Source organism: Pithys albifrons, chromosome 6 (genome assembly GCF_047495875.1).
Source record: "Pithys albifrons albifrons isolate INPA30051 chromosome 6, PitAlb_v1, whole genome shotgun sequence".
Lineage (NCBI taxonomy): Eukaryota > Metazoa > Chordata > Aves > Passeriformes > Thamnophilidae > Pithys > Pithys albifrons.
The window spans coordinates 1,918,204-1,931,916 of NC_092463.1; the positions used below are offsets into that span (position 1 = coordinate 1,918,204).

The 13,713-nt window shown below is 45.1% G+C and overlaps 1 protein-coding gene across 2 annotated transcripts in view; it reads right to left on the reverse strand.

Annotated features, from left to right (window-relative positions):
• Positions 1–13,713, reverse strand: part of NEMF (nuclear export mediator factor) — a 35,685-nt gene that overhangs the window by 8,484 nt on the left and 13,488 nt on the right. For both annotated transcript variants that reach the window (XM_071557171.1, XM_071557170.1), the window contains exons 13-17: positions 12,579–12,787; positions 11,149–11,331; positions 10,758–10,821; positions 9,623–9,711; positions 15–118 (exon numbers count right to left, since the gene is read on the reverse strand). In XM_071557171.1, coding sequence (XP_071413272.1) covers positions 15–118; positions 9,623–9,711; positions 10,758–10,821; positions 11,149–11,331; positions 12,579–12,787 — 649 coding nt within the window. The remainder of the gene's footprint in view (positions 1–14; positions 119–9,622; positions 9,712–10,757; positions 10,822–11,148; positions 11,332–12,578; positions 12,788–13,713) is intronic.

Genomic DNA, 13,713 nt, shown 5'->3' on the forward strand with positions numbered 1-13,713 from the left:
TCCCCTGGACTCACCTGGTTTCAGGTAGCGCTTCACAATGAGCTCGTTCTGCTGCTGATCCCTCCCAGCAATAACCAGGTAATTCTCAGAGCTGATGAACCACAGGAACTTCTCAAACCTGCCAAACCACAGCAGAGCCCTGTGAGGAACCCCTGGCACTGACAGGGCACTCCACACGTGGTTTTTATAACAAGCTGATGAAGTAGAGAAAAGCCAGAACTTAAGGGATTTTACAAAGAGCACCCAACTTTCATGGGAGTTTCCAAGAGATAAGGTTTAACCTTCAGTGGAGTCATGATTAACGATCCAATTAGCGTAGACCTGTGCTTAGCTAAACAACAAATTGACAGGTTAATCCCAAGAAAAGAAACCAGAACACCATAGTTGGCAAAACCCACTGCAAGATCATACAGAGTTCATGAGGATGAGGAGCAAGAATGCGACCACCACCTGATGAAGTAACAGGATCTCCCCTCATAATATTCCTCAAAATGGACAGCTCCGCCCCAACTCCGCCTGCTATGAATATTATATTGCAATATTATAATTATGCATGAATATGTATGTAAGAATACTGTAATCCCTCACCAAAATGTATAAATACTGTAGCTTCTCACTGTAGATTTTGAAGCTCTTTGTCCGACGCTAGTCGGGGGCTTCCCAACGTTGTCTTAATAAATACCTTGCTGTTTATGGACTAAAAATTTGTCTCTAAACAGTTTGTTCTGCCTTTTTGGGCATCATATTCTGGCGACTCTGGTGGGACAGTCCTGCTCCATCGGTGCTGAAACCCGAGGGGCTGGGGACACTGTAGGGCGCCCCCACGACCGAGTTTGCTGTCGGACAGTCTCCCTGACCCCTGGTCTCATACACTGGTGGACAAGGACCTCTCGAAGGATCAAAAGGTATTTATAACCGTATTTGAATGAAGGAATAAAGGTGCACTATAAAACTGAATCGAACAGGGTGAGGAGGACGCTCCCAGGTCTGAGGTTAGAGTCCCCAGAGCCTGAGTCCTGAAAGGGGTTAGAGTCCCCGATTTTAAGAGGTTTTTTTTTAGGGGTTGGAGTCCCCTCAAGAACATGGATTTGAATCTCACGAAGGCAGAATAGCGTATGAACTTATTACTATATGTGATGCTGCTATGTATGTGGAGTGTGATGCTAATAATTGTGTTGTTTTAGCTGTTTGAACTATATGTGATGCTACTATGTATGTTGAGTGTAATGCTAATAATTGTGTTGTTTTAGCTATTTGAATTATATGTGAAGTTGGTATGTATGTTGAGTGGGGTGCTAATAATTGTGTTGTTTTAGCCTTTTGAACTACAAGAAAGAAAAAAAAAAAAAAAAAAAAGAGAGAGAAGGAGATTGCTGTTAACTAATTCCTGTAAGCTATTAGATTTCAAGAGTTCTGTATGGGAAAAGGTACTGAAAGGCTGTCTGTAGAAGGGCTTTGTTCCTCTGAGCCTCTGATAAAGATTTGTCCAAATTGTGAATGTTCGCTGTTTATGATTGCTAGATGTAATGTTTGCAGTGGCTTAATTTTTGATGAAGATCGTTTGCCAGGGGTGTCATATATAAGGTGTGACCATTGTTTCTCAGAGCAAGCTCTGCATATGGTTAAGTGCGTGAAATATTTCTGTAAGAGAACTCGAGGCTTAGTCTTTCTCCAAATGCTTTCAGACCTTTTGTAATAATAGAATCAAGCTGCACCAGGGACCACCTGAAAATCCTGCGGTCTACAGCGACATCTTGTGGCCTCCCCTGGTAACATCATTATTTTGATCCAATATTAAGGGGGGGCGGCAGAGGGGAGTGCAAGAGTGTGAAAGAGAGTGAATGAGACGCAGTCTGACTGCGAAGCGAGTGAGGAGTTCCGATCTACGTTTCCGCGTCCTTCGCGAGAAGGCCGGCTAGAGACGAACGAAGCGATTGACAATCTAGTGGGAGTAAATATTGACAATGGGCAGTCAACCGAGTAAGGAAGGTAAAGAAATAAATTTAAAAACCCCCCTTGGGTGTATTCTGAAACACTGGAAAGAGTTTGGAGGGGTCCCGGGTGGAAACATGAGTAAAAAGAAGCTGTTAAAGTATTGTCAAGACTGGTGGCCATTATATACCTTAGACGAGGGAGAAAAGTGGCCCCCTGAGGGGAGCTTGAATTATAATACAATGCTGCAGCTCCTTCTGTTCCTCCGCAGATTGGAAAAGTGGGATGAGGTTATATATTGTGAAATGTTTTTTTCATTGAGAGACAAACCAGAGTGGCAGAGAGATTGTGGGGTAAATATCCCACCCCAAGACCCTTTTGTGTTAGCACTAGAAAAAGATCGGAAGAATTCTAAAGCAAAAAAGCGTTGTTGTGATGCCTGCAGTATTGGAAAACAATGTCTTAAATATAGAAAGAGACGAGATAGTGATAGTGAAAAAGAAAGCCTTATGGACATAACAGACTTGATACAGAGATTTCAAATATTTGAGGCTGCCACAAAAACAAAAACAATCAAAGGTGCTCCTGTGACGCCAGGAACGGTGGAAAAACAGGATAGCGAGGAGGATACTTCGAGCGACACAACACAGGGAAAAAGCAGAATAGAAACCGCCAACGCTGCAGAAACTGGGACATTACCGAAAACCCCAGACACAAGAAGACTGAAAGGCAAAACAGACACTGAAAGTAGCAGTGACAGTGATGAATCAGAAGGTGCCAGCCATTCCTATCAAACCAGGTCGGCAAAGCAAAAAGGCAGCAAAGGGAAAACAGGAAAGAAAGCAGATAGTCGTTTAAATGCTCCCCTTAGACAAGTAATAAATCTCAAAGGAGAACAAGGAAGAATAAAGGTCCCCTTTTCATCAGGGGAGTTGGATAGATGGAAGGAGGCAGTGAAGAGTTTCAGGGAAGAACCAGAAAGTATAGCACAGAGATTTGAATTAATAGCTAGGAACCAAGACATTGACTGGGAGGATACGGACTTGTTATTGAATGCATTTACTCCTACTGAGAAGGAGTTGGTGCTAAATGCGGCTAGGACGCACGCGAGGTCCTTACGGGGAGATTTAAGGGATATTTTCCCTAGAGAAAACCCGAGATGGGACGTGAACCGACCAGAAGACTATGCAATGTTGAAGCAATATCGAGAAATAATTGCCGAGGGTTTAAGGAATGCGATTCCTAAGGCAATAAATTGGGCTGCCCTATATCAAATCAGACAGGATACAGGGGAATCACCTACCGACTACTTAGATAGACTCAGAAAGGCAATGAGACAATATACTCCCTTGGATCCCGCTTCGGAAATAGGCATTGCACAACTGGTCGGGCTGTTTGTAGGGCAAAGTAATCCAGACATAAGAAGAAAGTTGCAAAGATTAGGTCACCCAGACGACAAAAATCTGGAAAAATTGATGACGGAAGCCTGGAGAGTATATAACAATAGAGAAGAAAAGAAACTAGCAGGGAAGCCACCACGTTTGGTAGCTATGACCCAGGGATTCCCTGAAACATATGGTCAGTACCCTGTGGGGACCGGGGGCAGGGTCCCTGGATCTAATACAGGAGGAAGGGGTCGTGGTAACTTCATGCGAGGAAGGGGAGGTGCACACGTATCGCAGAGAATAGGACCAAATCAGTGTTCCCACTGCCTGCAAATAGGTCACTGGAAGCGGGACTGTCCCCTCCTGGCAATAAAAAGTGCTAACTCTGCCACCACTATTGCACATCAAAGCAATCAATGAGGAGGACCGGTGGGTTGTTCCCTAGCGGACCCACTGGTTAAAATAACGCTAGGGGAGGGTAATGAAGAACTAGATTTTTTAGTCGACACTGGAGCAACATTCTCGGTTTTAAATCAAAAATTGGTACCACAAAGTGATGAATCTGTAAGAGTCATAGGTGCAACAGGCCAACCAGAAAAGGCATTTTTCCTAAAACCCTTAAAGTATAAAATTGGGAAACAGATGGGAATACACCAATTCTTGTATTTACCTAATTCTCCTAAGCCTTTATTAGGGAGAGATTTGCTGGAGAACTTGGGAGCGGTCATTAAATTTAGTAAGGGGGAACTGGAATTTTTGGTTAATGAAGACAGATGGATAGCTGCTCTAAGCTTAGCTATGAGCAGCGTTGAGCCAGAGCGAAACAATGAAAATAACAAGCGAATCATGGACGAAGTGTATCCCTTGGCCTGGGCAACGGACACACCTGGGAGGTCGAAACAAGCAATACCAATAAAGGTTGAATTAATACAAGGGGCAAAGCCGGTAAATAAAAAACAATACCCACTAAGGCTGGAAGACAGAGAGGGAGTAACACCCATAATAAAGAAGTTTTTAGAATTAGGATTGTTAATAGAATGTGAGTCTGAATTTAATACACCCATCCTGCCAGTAAAGAAACCAAACGGAACATATAGATTGGTACAGGACTTAAGAGCCGTAAATGAAATTACAAAAACTATACATCCGGTAGTGGCCAATCCATATACCCTTTTAACCAAATTGAAAGATAACTTAATCTGGTTTACAGTGTTGGATTTAAAAGATGCATTCTTTTGCCTTCCCTTAGCGTCAGAAAGTCAGAAGATTTTTGCTTTTGAATGGGAATCCATTGGGGGGAGAAAAACTCAATTAACATGGACGGTGTTGCCCCAGGGTTACAAGAATAGTCCCACAATTTTTGGGAACCAATTGGCTAAAGAGCTAGAGCAATGGGAACGGCCGCCAGGAGATGGCGTTCTTCTACAGTATGTCGATGATCTGATCCTGGGAAATGAGAAAGAAGAAGATTGTGTTCAATGGACCATTTCGCTTTTAAATTTCTTGGGCTTAAACGGATACCGAGTCTCCCAACAAAAGGCCCAGTTAGTACAAAAACAAGTCGTGTACTTGGGATATGAAATCTCAAAGGGACAGAGATCTCTAGGAACAACAAGGAAAAAAGCTATATGCCAGATGCCTAAGCCCCAAACACCTAGAGACTTACGAGCCTTTTTAGGGATGACAGGATGGTGCCGGTTATGGATATACCAGTACGGGATACTGGCAAAGCCACTATATGACTTACTCAAGGACACCAAAAGGACTGTCGAGTGGACTCCTGAGGCTGAGGCAGCATTCAAAAGATTAAAACAAGAACTTATGAGGGCCCCGGCACTGAGTTTGCCAGATGTGACGAAGCCTTTTTGGTTGTACTCTCATGAACGCCAGGGAATGGCAATGGAGGTGTTGGCCCAACAGCTGGGACCATGTAAAAGGGCTGTGGCATACTTCTCGAAGCAACTGGATGAGGTGAGCAAAGGATGGCCTACATGTCTAAGGGCAGTTGCTGCCGTAATTCTGAACATTGAAGAGGCCAGGAAACTCACATTGGGACAAAAGATGACAGTGTTAGTATCTCATACTGTATCGACAGTATTGGAACAGAAGGGTGGCCATTGGCTGTCACCCTCGAGATTCCTGAAGTACCAGGCAATACTGGTTGAATCTGATGACATAGTAATTCAGGTCACTAACGTTGTCAATCCAGCTTCATTTTTAGAAGGAAGGACACCAGAGGAACCACTTGAGCATAACTGCATGGAAACTATTGAAGCAGTGTACTCCAGCCGTCCTGACCTCAAAGAGATACCAATCCCGGAAGCAGAGAACTGGTTCTCAGACGGCAGCAGCTTTGTGAAACAAGGCGTGAGGATGGCTGGGTATGCGGTAACCACTACGGAACAGGTGATTGAATCAAATCCTTTACCTGTGGGGACCTCTGCACAAAAGGCAGAGTTGATAGCCCTCACCCGGGCTCTTGAATTGGCAGACGGACTATGTATAAATGTGTGGACGGACTCTAAATATGCCTTCTCCGTAGTGCATGCTCATGGAGCGATTTGGAAGGAACGGGGATTATTAACCACCCAGGGGAAGGTTGTAAAACATGCAGAAGAAATCCTACGACTACTGGAAGCCGTCCAGCTCCCGAACCAAGTGGCCGTAATGCATTGTAAAGGACACCTGAAAGGTAACACCGTCCCAGAAATAGGTAATAGGAAAGCTGACGCAGAAGCCAAGTTAGCTGCAATAAAGGGTCAAGGACTACTAGTAACTGCATTAGTACCTGGAGAGTTGGATACTAACTTCCAACCGGAATATCGAGAAACAGATCATAAGTGGATACAGAGAAATAAGGGCAAGCTACTGGATAGTGGATGGGGCCAAATGGAAACAGGGCAGTTAATATTGCCAGGAAATATAATGTGGCAATTCGTAAAGACAGAACATGAGAAAACTCACTGGGGTTTAGATCCCCTCTATCAGTATCTTAAAAGTAGAATAGCAGGACCTAAACTATATACTACCATAAAACAAGTGACCTCCCGGTGTGAGCGCTGTCTGAAAAACAATCCAAACACTGGAACAAAAGTACACTTGGGAGCAATTAACAAAGGGAAATTCCCAGGGGAAATGTGGCAAATTGATTTCTCCGAACTCCCAAGGAAAGGGGGATATCGATATATGTTAGTTTTAACTGACACATTTTCTGGGTGGCCTGAAGCCTTTCCATGTAAGACATGTAAAGAAAAAGAGGTGATTAAAGTATTACTGAATGAAATTATACCAAGGTTTGGGATACCTAAAAATATTTCATCGGACCGGGGAACGCATTTTTGTGCAAAGATTGTTCAGGCAATCAGCAAGGCACTACAAATCAAGTGGCAATTGCATACACCCTATAGGCCCCAAGCCAGTGGGCAAGTAGAAAAAATGAATCATCTTCTTAAACAACAAATTGCTAAGATATGTCAGGAGACCAACCTGCAATGGTACCAAGCCTTGCCTATTGCCTTGATTCGATTAAGGGTCAAGCCCAGATCAAAAGAAAAGCTGAGCCCGTTTGAAATCCTGTATGGGCGACCCTATGCAATGCAAATTGTGAACAGTGAAGCTATAGATCATATAGGCAACCAGTATGTATATGATTACATTACTGCGATAGGGAAACAGTTTGACAAAAATGCCACTATAGTAATAGGACAACAGCCTAGACAACCCGATAACAAGTTGCACCCCTTTAACTCTGGTGACTGGGTATATGTTCAGAATCTTTTAGGAGAACCCCTACAAGAGAGGTGGGAGGGACCGTTCCAGGTATTGCTGACCACCTTCACGGCAGTCCGAATAAAGGAACGACCTACCTGGATCCACTACTCACGGGTTAAGAAAGCCCCGGAACCTGAACAAGAAAACTCCCCCTCAGAAAATGGATGAACGTAATCTCACTAAAATACAGAGGCGGCGCTGGACAAGAGCCCTGTTACCAATAGTTAAAGAGGTTAAGCCAAACGTAAAAGCATGGGGAGTAATATCCCTGGCTCAAGAATTAGCCCACACGGGAGGAAGGAATTGGTCGAAATCATCACAGATCAGAAAAAGAATATCAAAAGGACCAAGATATTTTTGTGGATGTGGGAAGGATGGGTCCCACTACCGTTGGTACAAAGTGTTGTGTGGTGGGTGTCAGAAAATTTGGTGGGTACATCAAAATTATTACAGACACTACGGTACTTGTATGAGTTGCGACCGTAAATTTAATCAGGATATCACAGACCGCTATAGAGATCTGTTAGAACAACATTGGTCACCACAAGATGTAGAAAATCTACACATAATATCAACATTAGTAGTAGAAAACAGGGATCATTGGTATTTAATGAATCTGGAACATTGGACTAGGAACGCAGTGCGGAGAATCCTTTGTGAGGATAAAACCTGGGCAATAGCTGAGTATTGTGGGGCAGGAATCGGGGCTCACTATTTGCAAAATTATGACGAGGAATCCTGGGAAAGAATAACGGGAATGTCTGTTTCAGGAGTAACTGTTTCTGCCCCCTCAACTCCCTGTAGCCTGGACCAGGAATTTCAAGGAATGACTCTCCACTAAAGGAAGAAGGATCCCTAACGACAATCATTGACAATGGATTTAACCATGCTCCTCATAATGATTTCGGGACACTGGTCGCATTATAGGTTGTGATTTTGACTACACTGCTCCGATAACTACTAAACAGCTGATAGAAGTGGATTATAGCCTGTATCATAATATACCACACCTGCAAATAGGTATGGATACTGAACTTCTTAAGAAAATGCTTAGACACCCAGACATAGAAAGATTAGTGCAAGAAGTAAACAGAAGTACACAACGCACCTTATGGCAAGTAGAACACGATACAGCAAAGATAAAAACTATCCTGACAAAGGTAGAGCGAGAGGGAGAACAGCATTGGTGGGATATCCTAACAGGACGTTCCCCTACTGCAACACAGGTATTCAATTCTCTAGTGCATCCAATGATAGCTATAGCCGTAAGTACCGTCCTGCTAACACTCCTGAATGTGTACTTGTGGTACAAGATTAGCACCATAATTAAGAGAACCCAAACTTTATAGATTATGGTGAAAACAGCACAAAATTCTTTTGGGCTTGGCGGAAGAATCCGCAAGCCATAAGAAAAGGGGGGGAATGAAGTAGAGAAAAGCCAGAACTTAAGGGATTTTACAAAGAGCACCCAACTTTCATGGGAGTTTCCAAGAGATAAGGTTTAACCTTCAGTGGAGTCATGATTAACGATCCAATTAGCGTAGACCTGTGCTTAGCTAAACAACAAATTGACAGGTTAATCCCAAGAAAAGAAACCAGAACACCATAGTTGGCAAAACCCACTGCAAGATCATACAGAGTTCATGAGGATGAGGAGCAAGAATGCGACCACCACCTGATGAAGTAACAGGATCTCCCCTCATAATATTCCTCAAAATGGACAGCTCCGCCCCAACTCCGCCTGCTATGAATATTATATTGCAATATTATAATTATGCATGAATATGTATGTAAGAATACTGTAATCCCTCACCAAAATGTATAAATACTGTAGCTTCTCACTGTAGATTTTGAAGCTCTTTGTCCGACGCTAGTCGGGGGCTTCCCAACGTTGTCTTAATAAATACCTTGCTGTTTATGGACTAAAAATTTGTCTCTAAACAGTTTGTTCTGCCTTTTTGGGCATCACTGAGAATAACCATCTCAGCATCCACGATTTCTGACACTGCAAATGGTTTCATGTCCATCCATGTGCCTGGGGCATAAAAACAGGGCATGGGACAACCACAGCAGCTCTGCCAGTGATGTTCTGACATCAAACAGTAAGTACCATCACCACAAAGTCCTCCTACTTATTTCAATTTTAATAATTCATATTAGATAATTAAAAGCTTTGGGGTTTGGTTTCATTTGTTCTTTTTTAAATTACAGACTCACAGAATGGTTTGGGTTGGAAAGGGCCTTAAAAACCATCTTGTTCCAGCCCCTGCCATGGGCAGGGACACCTCTCACTATCCCAGGTTGCTCCAAGCCCTGTCCAACCTGGCCTTGGACACTTCCAGGGATGGGGCAGCCACAGCTTCTCTGGGCTGCTATCCCTAAAAACCATTCTGGGATTCTCTGACTTTGGGAAGCAGCTGCAAGGAGACCCAGCACAAAGTGTAGTGCTCAGAAATCCTGATTAGCTCCAGTTCTAAGCCAGAGGAAACTCAGCCTGATGGGACAGGACAGAAGGACAACAGAGCTGTACTTGCCAATAGACCTTCCTGGCTTTCTGGATGGTGGTGACTGTCTGAACTTCCCTCAGAGTCTGCTTTGTCTTCTTCTCAGCAGATTTAAATGCCTGTTTAGAATCATAGAATGGATTGGGTTGGAAAAGACCTCCGAGGTTATCAAGTCCAATCCTTGGTCCAACCCTACTGTGATCACCAGCCCATGGCACAGAGTGCCCTGGGCTGGTGATCACAGTGGGGTTGGATCAAGATGTGGATTCTCATTCAGTGCCACATCCACAGAATCATAGAATGGATTGGGTTGGAAAAGACCTCCCAGATCATCAAGTCCATCCCTTGGTCCAACTCCAGTCCCTTTACCAGATCATGGCACTCAGTGCCACGGCCAAGCTCAGCTGAAAAACCTCCAGGGATGGGGAATCCACCCCCTCTCTGGGCAGCCCATTCCAATCCCTGAGCACTCTCTCTGCAAAGAAGTTTTTCCTGCTCTCCAACTTCAATGTCCCCTGGCAGAGCTTGAGCCCATCGTGCCCCCTTGTCCTATTGCTGAGTGCCTGGGAGAAGAGACCAACCCCCACCTGGCCAGAACTTCCCTTCAGGCAGTTCCAGACAGTGCTGAGGTCACCTCTGAGCCTCCTCTTCTCCAGGCTAAACACCCCCAGCTCCCTCAGCCTCTCCCCACAGCACTTGTGCTCCAGAAAGCAGGATCACAGTCCGGCAGGAATGACAGAACTGCTGCCTGAACAGTGGGAAGGTTGGTGGGAGATGGCTGTGGACTCATCAGGGCAGCTCCACACTGTGCTGGGCATCCCCTGTGTGCACATGTGGCACAGCTGCCCTTCAACCTCACCCTGGAACTGTCAGCTCTTTGGCTGCAGGGATTCCCACTGATTTGCCACTCCTGCCTCCCTGAGTCCTGGTCTGGCACCATCTCTCCACCTGCTCTGGGTATTCCCAGTGCTACTGGTGGAAACAGAGGATCCCTCAGGGATCTGCAATCCTCTGGTGAGCTTAAAATGTCGAATAAAACAATTCTGGTTGGTTGTTTTTCCTTTTCATGTCTCAATAGGGCAACTTAGACCAGGCCAGGAGTTTCTACTTATCAGTGACAGGGATTCTACTTATAAATATCTTCCAAAAAACAAAGGCAAAATACCTTTTCTGCAGCTTCCACTGTTTTCTGGGTCTTCTTGGCTGCGTGTCTTTTGTGATCGTAGTACCTGGGAAGCACAGGTGAGTTTGTCCCTGGAATCCCAGCAGGTTCCCAACTTTCCAGGCTGTGCTTATCCCACACACATCTGCCTTTTGTCCCACGTGCCACTGTGCACAACTGGACCCAAAATTAAACTGAGGTGACAGGGAGAGACTTTGCACCAGAGGGTTTGGCCCAAGGAAAGGCACAGCCCAGAGCTCAGGACAGGCTGCCCATTTCCATTTTTACCCTTTAACAAGATACCCCAAAGCCTTTTTCCTGCTACAATATTATCAGCAACAACTGCAAACACAGGGAAATTTCTGCTACAGAACACATTGACTGAAAGTCTTACTTTTTGGCATTAGCATAGGCAGACAAACTGAGATCAACATCCACCAACAAGGGTTTGTTCTTCTGAGGTTTCTTCAACTGTTTGTTTTTATTCTTCTTCTTTTTTCCTTTTGGTTCTTCAGTTTCTTCTTTCTCTACATCAGCATCCTCCTCCTCTTCCTCTTCAGATAACAAATATGGGTTCCTAAAACACAGAACTCTGATTAAGAAAACTGGTTCTTTTTTAATTCTTAGGGCAAAGTGCTCTTCATTTAATTCTCTCAGGAGGTTTGGAAATGGCCTAAGGAGCCCTAAACCCTTTCACCTGTGCAGACACAGGGAGGCTCCAGGATGCCTCTTTATGTCTTGGAGTCAGCCAAATTTTGTGAGGGAAAAGAAAACAAAAGCAGAAACAAAGAGCCAAATTGTTCCAAACCAAGGACCTGACTGAAAACAAGCTTATTCCATGCACTGACCCTTCTGTAAGTGAGGTGACTAAAGATTCATGGGTTAACTTTGCACATTCCACTTTTCATACTGAAAGTTCTTAGAATCACAGAATTGTGGAATGAACTGGGTTGGGAGAGCCCTCTGAGCTCCTCCAGCCCAGCCCTTGCTCCAACCCCACTGTGCTCACCAGCCCAGGGCACTCAGGTGGTTCCTGGGCCCCACTGCAGGTTAGTCCTGGCTTAGTTCTGCCTCTCTCCTTAAAGGAAAAGGGAGACACAACCTGTTTGAGGGCTCTGGTTCCTCCCCTGGGAGGCCTCCATGGATATAGAATCACAGAATCATGGAATGATCTGGGTTGGAAGAGCTCTCTGAGCTCCTCCAGTCCAGCCCTTGCTCCAACCCCACTGTGCTCACCAGCCCAGGGCACTCAGTGCCACATCCAGTCTCGGCTCCAACACCTGCAGGGATGGAGAATCCACCCCCTCTCTGGGCAGCCCATTCCAAGGCCTGAGCACCCTCTCTGCAAACAATTCCTTCCTGATGACCAAGCCAAGCCTGCCCTGGCACAGCTTGAGCCTGTGCCCTCTTGTCCTGCTGCTGCTTGTGTGGGAGAAGAGCCCAACCCCCCCTGGGTTCAGCCTCCTGTCAGGGGGTTGTGGGGAGTGAGGAGGTGCCCCCTGAGCCTCCTCTTCTCCAGCCTCAACCCCTCCCAGCTCCCTCAGCCTCTCCTCACAGGGCTTGTGCTCCAGACCCTTCTCCAGCCTCGTTGCCCTTCCCTGGACCTGCTCCAGCCCCTCAATGTCCCTCCTGAGCTGAGGGGCCAGAACTGGGCACAGCACTCGAGGTGTGGCCTCAGCAGTGCCCAGTGCAGGGGAAGGGGCACTGCCCTGGTCCTGCTGCCACACTGTGCCCGCTCCAGGCAAAGGATTTTCCTGCTGTCAAAGCCATGCTGGGGTGTGTCCCTGCCAGGTGGGGTCTCTGCAGCCCCTGCCCCCCAGCCACCTGAGCAGCATGGTGATGTGGTTGGTGTGCAGCTTCAGCTCCTTGATGGCAGAGGCCACGGGGTCCCCCTGAGCCTGCGCCTCCCTGACGATGGCCCCGATCTCGCCCCAGTCGATCTGGTTGGCCAGGGCGCTCCGCACCACCTGGATGGCCCTGTCCACCACGGCCAGGTTCACCTCGATCAGCTCCCCCTTCAGCTGGTCGGCCTCCTGCGGGACAAAGGGGGCCGGGACTGAGCCGGGAAGTGCCAACAGCCCGGCCCGGGGGCAGCACCGCCCGCCCGGCCTGGGGCGGGGAAAGGGAGAGGAGAAACCGGGAACTCAGCACAGGGTGACACTTCAACTAACTGTGTGTGTTTATGCAGAAAAAATGAAAGGAAAGTACAATATAACACACACAGAGAAAAGGGGAGAAAGGAAAAAAACTGAAACTCAAAAGAGCTTTAAACTCTAACTATATATATTTATACAGAAAGGAGAAAATTAAAAGGAAACTACAATATAACACACACTGAGAAAAAGGGAGAAAGAAAAAAAAGCCTGGGAACTCAAAACAGGTTTAAAATTTATATATATTTATACAGAAAAAAGGAAAGTACAATAGAACACACACTAAGAAAAGGGGAGAAAGGAAAAAAAACTGAAACTCAAAAGAGCTTTAAACTCTAACTATATATATTTATACAGAAAGGAGAAAATTAAAAGGAAACTACAATAGAACACACACTGAGAAAAAGGGTGAAAGGAAAAAAAACCTGGGAACTCAAAACAGGTTTAAAATTTATATATATTTATACAGAAAAGAGAAAAGGAAACTACAATATAACACACACTGAGAAAAAGGAAGAAAGGAAAAAAAGCTGGAAACTCAAAACAGGTTTAAACTTAAATATCTATTTATGCAGAAAAATTAAAAGGAAAGTACAATATAACACACACTGAGAAAAAGGGTGAAAGGAAAAAAACTGGAACTCAAAACAGGTTTAAACTCAAACTAAATATATATATTTATATAGGAAAGAGTAAATTAAAAGGAAACTACAATATATCACACACTGAGAAAAAGGGAGAGAGAAAAAAAACTGGAAACTCAAAACAGGTTTAAACTTTAACTACATATATTTATACTGAAAAGA